General features: G+C 37.2%; 1 protein-coding gene across 1 annotated transcript; it reads left to right on the top strand.

Moving 5' to 3' along the window:
• The first annotated feature begins 8,497 nt into the window (after positions 1-8,497).
• LOC131597992 (protein MAIN-LIKE 1-like) lies at positions 8,498-10,465 on the top strand. Its single transcript, XM_058870647.1, has 6 exons — positions 8,498-8,601; positions 8,739-8,925; positions 9,032-9,493; positions 9,613-9,639; positions 9,747-10,265; positions 10,355-10,465. Exons 1-6 carry the CDS (start codon positions 8,498-8,500, stop codon positions 10,463-10,465), a joined length of 1,410 nt encoding a protein of 469 aa, XP_058726630.1.
• The last annotated feature ends 1,561 nt before the right edge of the window (positions 10,466-12,026 follow it).

Here is a 12,026-nt window from a genome sequence, read left to right as displayed (position 1 = left end):
TCTCAAATCCTTGACGTTTTTTGTTTTCTTGACATTTGGATAGAGAGTGGATAGAACATCTTCCCAAACTGCCCTTTGATCAATCTCAAAAGCCCCTTCAGGGTTTTTCAGATCAAACATCACTCTTAGGATGTTTTCAGTAATAACAACAAACTTTCCATGGACGAAAGAAAGTATTGATTTTGGAGCAACCACAGCATGTGCCCAGAATTCCTTGACAAGATCCGGATAAACTGGGCCAACGAACTCAGCAAACAACGAGGTCCATCCTTGAAAGATGATGTCTTCTTTAAGATGAAATCCATGTTCTTTAAGGTTGTCAAAATCAACAATAAGTTCACATATAACTTCTAATTTGTCCTTGGGAATAGAGCATGCAACAACAGGAGTAAGTTGCAAAATTTCTTCTTGGAGATGGTGAGGAACAGATGTATCAACATTTTGGGATGAGAAGGCAGCCATGGATGCAGAATGAACAAAAACGAACAGGAGAAGAGAACTGGGTTTTTGATTAGGGTTTTAGAAAACGGCTAAGAACTTTTCAAACGAGAGAATGCAAGAAGAAAGAGAGACAAGGGAGCGAAAAAGATGTATGATATGATTTGAAAAGAATATAAGGAGATGAATATAAAATAGAGAATGAAAAAGAATAAATAAACAAAATGAATAGTTTCAGAATCAAAAGAAATCATTTTCATTAAATGACGAGTGACGTGAGGAGAGAGATCGTGGTAAACGAGATGATTTAAAACAGTTACCTAGGTCGGCGTCTTTTCAACTGCACGCTTCGTACTGACCGTAGAGACACGTGTTCATCATTAGATAATGGATGACAGGTGTGAAATATTCAATAGGCTTTACGCCTTCTGATTTCGATCACTGCTTCTGAATTGATCAAATTTCTCTTATGGAAACACTCCTTCTGAGGTGTGCTGATGTAAATCTGAATGATCTTCTAATCCATTACTTCTGATATACACAGCTTCTGGAGATTCACTTCTTTGTTCTGCAGCTTCTGATAAGATAAAACTGTATCTGCAGAAATTTTTAAGCTGCTTTGTTTCATCAGAAACAAGTTTATCATCAAACCAGATATTTATTGACTCGTCCACAATCAACGTTTCAATATTGTATATTCTGTAGCATTTAGAGCATTCAGAAAAATCAAGAACAAAACATCAATGCTTTAGAAACGAACAAAACAGATGGTTCCAAGACTGATAAACTTTCTTTTCTGATCTCCTACGAACATAGTTTCTTCAACAGATTTAAGTACCAGAACTTGGAAGACAGTCCTTCTTCCCTTCAAGTGTTGAGACCAACTTGAGTCCAGGTGACATGACATGTTGACTTTTATCTTCTTTGTCGCCAAGAGAATCTGCAAAAGAAATAGTCTTTTTCTTTGGTACCCACATCTTCTTGGGTCCTTTCTTGTTAGTTCTCCTCAAGTTCTGATTGAACTTAGGTTTAACATTGTAAGCAGAAGGAGGAACAGCATGATAATTCTTAATGTGAGTTTCATGATATTTCCTAGGTTGTGTCACATGCTTTTTGGTGTGTGTTATGTGAAAACTTTGAGCATGTGAAGTGTGCCTAATATCATGGGAGTGGCCATACTTGAACTGATCATACAATGGCTTGTATGTGAATTTCATTTCATCAACAGGTTCAAGTTTGTATGGGGTTTCACCCTCAAAACCAATGCCGACTCTTTTGTTTCCAGACACAGCATATATCATAGAAGCTAGCTGACTTCTGCCAATACTTCTAGATAAGAACTTCCTGAAACTTAAATCATATTCTTTCAGAATATGGTTTAGACTAGGAGTGGATTTTTCTGAATCAGAAGGAGATCCAACATTATTGGATAATTTTAAAAGTTTTTCTTTTAATTCAGAATTCTCCAACTCAAGCTTCTTTGTTTCAAATTCAAATAGCTTTTTCAGCTCTTTGTATTTGAGACTAATCTGAGACTTGAATTCCAGAAGTTCAGTTAGACCGGAAACTAACTCATCTCTAGTAAGTTCAGAAAATACCTCTTCAGAATCTGATTCTGATGTAGATTCTGATCCGTCATCTTCTGTCGCCATCAGCGCACAGTTAGCCTGCTCATCTTCAGAGTCTGAATCATCTTCTGACTCATCCCAGGTTGCCATAAGACCTTTCTTCTTATGAAACTTCTTCTTGGGATTTTCCTTCTGAAGTTTTGGACATTCATTCTTGAAGTGTCCAGGCTCATTGCATTCATAGCACATGACCTTCTTCTTGTCAAATCTTCTGTCATCAGAAGATTCTCCATGTTCAAATTTCTTTGAAATTCTGACGCCTCTGAACTTCCTTTGTTTGTTCTTCCAGAGTTGATGTAGCCTTCTGGAGATCAAGGACAGTTCATCTTCTTCTTCAGATTCTGATTCTTCAGGATCTTCTTCTCTAGCCTGAAAAGCGTTAGTGCATTTCTTGATATTGGATTTTAATGCAATAGACTTACCTTTCTTTTGAGGCTCGTTTGCGTCCAGCTCTATTTCATGGCTCCTCAGGGCACTGATCAGCTCTTCCAAAGAGACTTCATTTAGATTCTTCGCAATCTTAAATGCAGTTACCATAGGACCCCATCTTCTGGGTAAGCTTCTGATGATCTTCTTTACGTGATCAGCCTTGGTGTATCCCTTGTCAAGAACTCTCAATCCAGCAGTAAGAGTTTGAAATCTTGAAAACATCTTTTCAATGTCTTCATCATCCTCCATCTTGAAGGCTTCATACTTCTGGATTAAAGCGAGAGCTTTAGTCTCCTTGACTTGAGCATTTCCTTCATGAGTCATTTTCAAGGACTCATATATGTCATAGGCCGTTTCCCTGTTAGATATCTTCTCATACTCAGCATGAGAGATAGCATTCAGCAAAACAGTTCTGCATTTATGATGATTCCTGAAAAGCTTCTTCTGATCATCATTCATTTCTTGCCTTGTCAGCTTTACGCCACTGGCATTTACTGGATGTTTGTAACCATCCATCAGAAGATCCCATAGATCACCATCAAGACCAAGAAAGTAACTTTCCAGTTTATCTTTCCAGTATTCAAAGTTTTCACCATCAAATACCGGCGGTCTAGTATAACCATTGTTACCGTTGTGTTGCTCAGCAGAGCCAGATGTAGATGTAGACTTTGCAGTTTCATCAGCCATCTTTTACTGAAGCGATTTTCTCTTCCTGAATCTTTTCTAAACACGGTTAAGTGCTTGCACCTTAGAACCGGCGCTCTGATACCAATTGAAGGATAGAAAAACACTTAGAAAGGGGGGGTTTGAATAAGTGTAGCTTTAAAAACTTGACAGATAAAAATAAATTGCACAGTTATTTTTATCCTGGTTCGTTGTTAACTAAACTACTCCAGTCCACCCCCGCAGAGATGATTTACCTCAACTGAGGATTTAATCCACTAATCGCACGGATTACAATGGTTCTCCACTTAGTCAGCAACTAAGTCTTCCAGAGTCTTCTGATCACACACTGATCACTCCAGGAACAACTGCTTAGATACCCTCTAAGACTTTCTAGAGTATTCTGATCCACACGATCACTCTAGTTACAACCTGCTTAGATACCCTCTAAGACTTCCTAGAGTATTCTGATCCACACGATCACTCTAGTTCCTTACAACTTAATGTAATCAATTCTAAGAGTATTACAATTGCTTCTTAAAAGCTATAATCACAAACTGTGATATTTCTCTTAACGTTTAAGCTTAATCTCACTAATATATTACAACAGCAATGTAGTGAGCTTTGATGAAGATGAAGATTCTGAGCTTTGAATAGAACAGAGTTTCAGCAAGTTAATATGAGTTGTTTTGTGCAGAATCGTTAACCTTGCTTCTCATCAGAACTTCATATTTATAGGCGTTGGAGAAGATGACCGTTGAGTGCATTTAATGCTTTGCGTGTTCCGTACAGCATCGCATTTAATGTTATATGCTTTTGTCAACTACCTCGAGCCTTGTTCACGCTGTGTCTACTGACGTTGCCTTTAATAGCTTTTAACGTTCCTTTTGTCAGTCAGCGTAGCTTGCCACTTGTACTTCCTTCTGATCTGATGTTTGTGAATACAACGTTTGAATATCATCAGAGTCAAACAGCTTGGTGCAAAGCATCTTCTGATCTTCTGACCTTGAAGTGCTTCTGAGCGTGATACCATCAGAACTTCAGTGCTTCTGATCTCATGTTCTTCTGATGCTTCCATAGACCCATGTTCTGATTCTGCTTCGACCATCTTCTGATGTCTTGCCAGACCATGTTCTGATGTTGCATGCTGAACCCTTGAGACAAAGCTTCTGAGCGCTGAATTATGCATACTCTTTATATATTTCCTGAAAAGGAAATTGCATTGGATTAGAGTACCATATTATCTTAAGCAAAATTCATATTATTGTTATCATCAAAACTAAGATAATTGCTCAGAACAAATCTTGTTCTAACAAAGTATGCTTTGTGATTACTTTTGGTTAGTTGATAGTGGATTAGTGAGTTAATTAGAAGACTAATTTATAGAGGATTATGAGGCTAATTTGAATTGACTTAATAACTCAAATTGTTGTGATATACCGAAGCATGACGTTGTCGTTTTGATACTTAACATGATATCTAATTTAGTTAAATGTTAATTGGAAGTTGATTCAGTTTACTTGATAAATTAGCATGTTGAGGTTACTCTACGAACCGACCGAAAATTGTGATTTCGGTTTGAATGCCTTTGTTGTGAATAATGTTGTGATTGTCAATATGTTTATTAATGTGCATCATATGTGATTAGCCTTATGGCATGAACCCTAGCGAATTGTCGTTAGTTTAGTTGATTACGATGATAGTTGTGATAGTCCTGATGAAGTGTGTATTTGTGATGACGTGTCGAGCATGATGATAATTGTGATGATCTTATTTATATGAGAAGTTGTATAATTGTGATGATGTGTTGAAACATGACGATGTTTGTGATGATTGATAATATGTGATGTTGTATATATTTGTGATGATAATTTTGTGACTAAGTGAAGATGAATGATTAATTGTGACGTTGAATTACCTCTAATAATTGGTAAGTATAAGTGACGTGGGCGTATGCCTAGTGATGATGTGTGATTGTGATGATTATGTTCTGTATGTCTTGTTTGTCGAGTCACATTTCATATGCATACTCTTTGACGGCCTGGATTGACAAATTAGTGACGAAGGCTTATGCCTTATGCCTCAGATTCTGGAAATTGGTGGTGGGGGATGAAGCTCCGATTGGTACCACATGCATATACATGAGTCATGTCCCATGTTTCTTATGTGATTCATAGTTGTGACGTTTTGTGACTATATCGTGATTGTATATTGTGACTTGTTAAATGATGATTTTGTGAATAGTATGATGATATCGATGTTTGTGAATGCAATTAACAGAATATGTCTTGTGTGACTTATATGTGATGTTTTGTGATTAACCATTTATGTGATGTTTTGTGACTAAATGAGTGACTTATATGATGTGATGTTTTGAGACAAATTGTGATTTATACTCGTGATGTATCATGATTTGACTTGCAAGTGAATGACTGATCAGTGGTTTTCACACATATATTTACCATTGTTTTTAGTTATATTTAAGTTATTTTATTTAGTGTTTTATTTCATTATTCGTTATGTTATGCTTTGGTTGTGTGTTACAGTGTTTGTAGGCTCAGGTAAATGAAATGGGAGAAATCAAGGCGGAAAAGTGCGAAACTAAAGAAAAGTGAATAAACTGGAAAAACGCGTTCCCAGACGCGTGTGGAAGAAGAAAAATGGAGTCAGCTGCCAAAATGTGTTCCTAGACGCGTTTGGAAGTGAAAAGTGCCATCTGCAGTCCAGAAGCGTCCCGGGACGCGTCCCATTGTCCCTAACGCGTCCCCAGACGTGTCCCTGACTCTGCATGCATGCCAGACGCGTCCCCACATGCGTCCCACTGTCCCAAATGCGTTATGGGACGCGTCCCACTATCCCAAACGCGTCCCCACACGCGTGTGCACATACTGTCATGGGCCTTTTGGTCTGAAAAGCCCAGAAACGCTGGAATAAAAGGAGGAAAACACGTTGGGACAAGGGTTCAACGAAATTGAGAGCGAAAAATACACTGTAGAAGGCTAGAGACCTCAGATTTGATGCACGAATTAAAGAATTCTATGAGCTTTTGCCATTGAAGATTGGATTTCCTTCATTTATCTATAATGTCTACAATTAACACTATGTTTTCTGTTATTTTTATGAGTAGCTAAACCCCCCATTGCGGAGGGGTGACCCTGATTCTAATTGTGATGAATTTGTTCAATTGATGCAATAACTATTTTAATCTTCATATTTGTTAATTTGTTCTTCATTTGTTAGTAATGCTTTATCCGTCAGAAAAACGGATTTTGAATATGAATGAATAGTGTAGCTGGATGACATATTATTTGTGGACACGATTAAGAACATATAATATATATATATATATATATATATATATATATATATATATATATATATATATATATATATATATATATATATATATATATATATATATATATATCACCTAGGACTATGGATAATTTATCATAACCGGGAGTTCTTGTTATTGGAATGCTTGATCATAACTGCAACTATCTGTGGACATAGTAATTAGGTTGTGAGGTCAAAGATCTCTTCACTAAGGTCTTAGGATTAGATATTCTTAAGAACCGGTAATTAACTATGAAAAGTATGTTGTTGCATTGAGAGAGAAAATTCATTGCATGAAGAATCATTCACCACCCCGAGCAATCTACTCATCTCTGTTCATCGTTCTATTAGTTTGTATTTACTTGATTTGCAAAACAAACCAAAACCCCTTTTGAACTTTTGTTTAATTGAAATTGTCTTAAAACTCGGTATCGTCAAGCAGTCCTTGAGATTCGACATTCGGGGCATTTTCCCTTAGTATTACAAAAGGCAAAATAGTTCACTTGCTATTTTTCCGATCAAGTTTTTGGCGCCGTTGCCGGGGACTGCCGAAGATAACAGAGTTTTAGATTTAGTTCAATTAGAATTTTGTTGCTCTGCGACTAAAATTTATTTTTTGCATATTTTTCTTTATTTATATTGTTCATTAAACTAATAATTTTCTAACCTGTGTATGCGAGGTAAGACCTCAGCTGAATTTCTTTTTGACGCAGAAATTGAAAGAACTCTGCACGCACGGCGCAGACAAGCTCGGTTGGCTAAACTGGAATCTAAAGAAGAAATTTTTACCGTTCATTCAGGTTCAGATTTTGAAAGTGAAGAAGAAGTCATGGGTGAAAATCCTCCTCCTCCTGAGAGACTCCTTGGTGACTACGGGGTTGCAAACACACTAGGGGAAGACAAACAATTGTCAATCAAACGGTAAATGCTGCCAACTTTCAACTGCACCCAAGCACCATTAATCAGCTTGAAAGGAAACCTTTCACCGAAAAGGTTAACGACCAACCAGTAATTGCTTATATCTTGACTAGAGTTGAAAAAGGAGAACAATTCTCTAAGTTGAGGATAGAAATTGGAATGGTGGCATTTGATTCAGAGGTTGGAACAACTTATGAATCACTAGCTTTTGAAGCTTTGATAGCTTCTAAACTGGCAGCTTTTGAAGGATTCAGAGGATGAAATATCTTCTGGACTACTAGCTTTTGAAGCCTTGTTAGCTTCTAAACCGGTATTTAGGGGTGGAAATTGACCAGACCGACTAACAGGGGCCTACGGCCCAGCCTACATAGGCTTAGGCCACAAGTCATATAAAAAGCCTTTTAAGCCTATGAGGCCGGCCTATTTAAATAAATATGAATAATTTTATCATTATTATATTATATTTTGTACTTTGAATTAAAATATAAAAATATATATTAGTTATTTTAAAGAAATTATGAAAATAAGATGAAAAAAATCTTATGAACAATGTCATAAGTTGCTTCCATAAGTTCTTTCAAACAAATAGTATCACAAAATTTATGCTACTAGGTAAAATCAAATAAGTCAACGTAAACAAATATTTAATCTCATTGATCTTTTAATTTGTTAGTCTATATAAAATTGAGTTAAATGACTTATTTACAAATGTTCAAATAAATAGGTTTTTAAGTAGGCTAATAGGTCAATCAGGTCTTCAAAAAGGTCAGACTCAGGCCAAAAAATAAGCCTACGATAGGCTACAGGCCAGACTTAGGCTTTAAATTTTTTAACAGACCAAGCTCAGACTTGGCAAGAAAATTATACCCCGTACCCCTACATTTATCCCAATACCCCTACCAAAAAAAATTCGGACAAATTAACCCCTGTATAAATAGTAAAAATTTCAAATTTTTTCACTTTTCACTCATTCAGACATTTACGTTTCTAGGTGAAATCAGAGGAATTTTTTTTCCAAAACCGGATAACTCAAGGCTCCCAGTTCCAGTTCTTCCATTTCAAGACAGCAACCAACCGGACAACCCATGAGTGATTTTTCTGGTTTTCCTTGTCCTCAGCTGGACAACCCAAGAGTGGGGTTTCCGATTCTTTGCTTCATCAGCCGGATAACCCAACAATGGGGTTTCCGGTTCTTCACCTCCTCAGCCGGATAACCCCCCCTTGGGGTATCCGGTTCTTTTTTTTATATTATATTATATTTAATTTTTAATAGCATTTTATTTAATTTTTAACTATATTTTATTTTTATTTTTTAATGGTTCGTAGAAGAGGAGGTGCGATCGACGGAATGCGTCAAAGAGGAAGACAACGTCGAGAGGCTGATGGCGAGGGACAGCAGGGAGCTGCACCTGAGGTTGGTTCGCAGCACCCGGCATTTCCCGTAGGACCGACTGATATTTCTTTATTGATTAGATATCAAAACCATGTTGCCTGTCACTTATGGTTGGGCGAGGTACGTAAATGTTTTCTTTTAGGTTCAATAATTTAAAAATTTATGTTGAATAATTTTAAATTATATGTACTTATATATTAACACATATATTACAAATTATTTTCAGGAGAGACGACCAAAGCCGACCTTAAAGGTTGCTGCACATGGCAGCAAATTAATAGGATGGGTTCCGACAATGCTCCCAAGGCAGATGAATGATTGGTTAGTTGCATCTGGTCTGTCATCTTTGCAGTATACTAGTTTGGCCAGGGTAGATACGCATCTTTTATCTGCTTTTGTTGAGAGATGGCATCCTGAAACATCGTCATATCATATGCCGTTCGGCGAGATAACCATCATGATAGATTATGATGCTATCCATCTATCTGTTGAGTTGTTTGGTGTTTCACTGAGTGATGAAACTAGGGAGGCTTCTTCTGTAAGGGGTCCTTACTATAAATTGGATTGGTTGAAGCAAGTTTTTGAGCAACAAAGAGCTGCATATAACTTTACAGGTGCTATGAGAGCATACATGATGTTGCTATTAGGTTGTACTATTCTTGCCGACGAGACTTTTACTCTTGTCGAGGCAAAATATCTACCACTGTTGAGAGATTTGGATACTTGTGGAAGATATTGCTGGGGGCAGCTGCACTGGTTACTCTATACAGATATTTAGGGGATGCTTCATTTTATTCATGCAAGCAGCTTGGTGGTTATGCCTCTCTTCTTCAGGTACAAAATTTTACTTATGATTTAGTTATACTTAATTATTTAATTTTTTAGTTTAATTTAGTTTATTATAATTTAGTTTAATTTATAATAGTAATGTTTTGTTACAGTGTTGGATTCATGAGTATTTTCCAACTGTTGGAAAGAGATGTACTTCTGGGTTATGTGGCATTGATAGTCCAATGGCTAGGGCGATGAAATGGGAATATAGGCAGGGGACGCAAAAAGTGGATGACATCCGAGCTGTGTTAGATCAGTTGACCCCTCACGATATCGTCTGGCGCCCTTTTGAGGATCATAGGGAGCACCGTCATTTTGATTATATCTGTTTGTACCGGGGTGGTTTGAAGAGGTATGGTACTGTAGTTCTATATTTACCTGACAGATGCATGCGTCAGTTTGGATACAGACAGTACATACCTATTGCTCCTTCTAATCTAGACACACTTGATGTGGATGTTGAGTGGGCTACATATATGCAGAGTGTGTTGCAGGTGATCCGATCCCACGATGCTTCCCCAACTGTGTTTGCTACCATACCATATGAGACAGACGATGATTATTTGGCGTGGTATTATACGGTGTCACATCCTCGTTTGAGAGCACCACGAGGTGATCAGCCGATGCAGGTACCAGTGCCTATCTATGACGAAGGACCGTCAGACCCGAGGTTATCATTTATATCTCATGAGCTTCATCATTACTTACGCGTCATCAGACACGTCCTGAAGACGAACAGTTTCTCGAGATATTTAGAGCACTGAGACTTGCACAGGGCGGACCATTACCTAGGGAAGGTCAAATTACTTATGACAATGAGTCTGATTGATGTCACAGTTTATGTTGATATTTATGTTTTAGTTTGAGACTTATGTATTATTATGAGACTTATAGACTTATGTATTATTATGAGACTTATAGTTTGAGATTTACTATTTATAATCCATTCATCAACATATTAAAATCCAATATCATAAAATCAAACTAAATAGTACATCTCATAAGCTGACATATTTTGGCTGTATAGGCGTAAGTCGTTGCCAATGTTGTAACTGCCCGGGAAATCCTACCATCCAAGAAGTTGCATCTTTTGTGCGATATTTCTTCCAATCAGTTGTGACAGGTGGCAACGGGAATCCTTCATTCATGTTTACCTGCACATAAGATAATTATCAGAAAAAGTCAAATAGGGATTGAATGTACCAAAGTTGTGTTACTAATTACCTGAACCCAATAATTTCCATTGACAAATCCGATGCAGTAAATGGATGCATTAGGTGAATGTGCACTCTTCATAGGAAAGTAAATCAAACTAGGGTGACCTAAAGAGACGAGAACAACGTTATACCGATTAGCTATTACATAGCCCAACTCAGGTAACGTCATCCATTTATTTGGTGGTTGTTGTCCTAAAGTTTCTATTACCAACGATGATCTCACTGTTGGAAGGTGTAATACGGTGGGAGAACTGACTTTTTAAAAATGTTGCAGATAGCAAGAGTCGCCACCGACTTTTATTTTATCCAATTTATAGAAAGGCTAAAAGAACAGGAAAAGACCTTTTAAAAGACTTTGAGTTCGGGGGGTAAGTTATACAAAGGGAAGGTTTAAAGCACCATTTGTATCCATGGTTATCCATGGGCTCTTAATTGCTTAGCTCACTTTTTTCAAAATGTTGAAGTGAATAGAAAAAGGATTTGAACAAGGACTTTAGCTTGTAAAATAAGCGTAGCCTTTTTTAAGGTTTTTTGAAAGAGGAAAGTTTGAATTTAAACCAGAGCAAGCAATTAAGAGGTAATTACCCTTAAGTTATAAAAATTCGTTCTTTTAGCTTTTCAGGGCTATCCATACCATAGGAGGGTAGGAAGTCCTTTTATTGGATGTAAAGGGTCATCGGAGTTATCGTTCGCCATAAGACTGACCCTGCCATAAAGAGGGCAGGTAGTCTAAGGGGAGGATATAAATAGTCATTTAATCTTTTAGGCAGCAGGCGAGGATACCTTAGCAATGGGGACAAATCATCATTTTACCGAGGGAACATCGAGGGACAAAATTGATGATGAATGAACTGAGGGCAACATTTGCTTTAGGTATCCTCGGAATCGAGGGACTTGACTATTTTAAAGGCATAATTCGTAAGGCAACAGTAATAAGGCAATAACAACAAGAGAGGTTACCTTAAAGGTGTGTGTGTGACACAATCACGTGGTTAAATTCAGTTATTTTATCTTGCAATTAGTTATTCTAGGTTGATTCAAGGCTTGCACTCCCTACACTATTACAATAAACACCTGTGGGCAAAAATAAAAAGGAAAGATAAAAAAAGAATTATTAATAATCAGTTGGCTTGAGCCTTCATCGATTCTTGGCAAACCCTGAAAAATTAAGAA

Source organism: Vicia villosa, linkage group LG4 (assembly GCF_029867415.1).
Source record: "Vicia villosa cultivar HV-30 ecotype Madison, WI linkage group LG4, Vvil1.0, whole genome shotgun sequence".
In the NCBI taxonomy this organism is placed as follows: domain Eukaryota; kingdom Viridiplantae; phylum Streptophyta; class Magnoliopsida; order Fabales; family Fabaceae; genus Vicia; species Vicia villosa.
The sequence above is the reverse complement of the archived record's forward strand: the minus strand, read 5'-3'. Positions and strand labels throughout refer to the sequence as shown.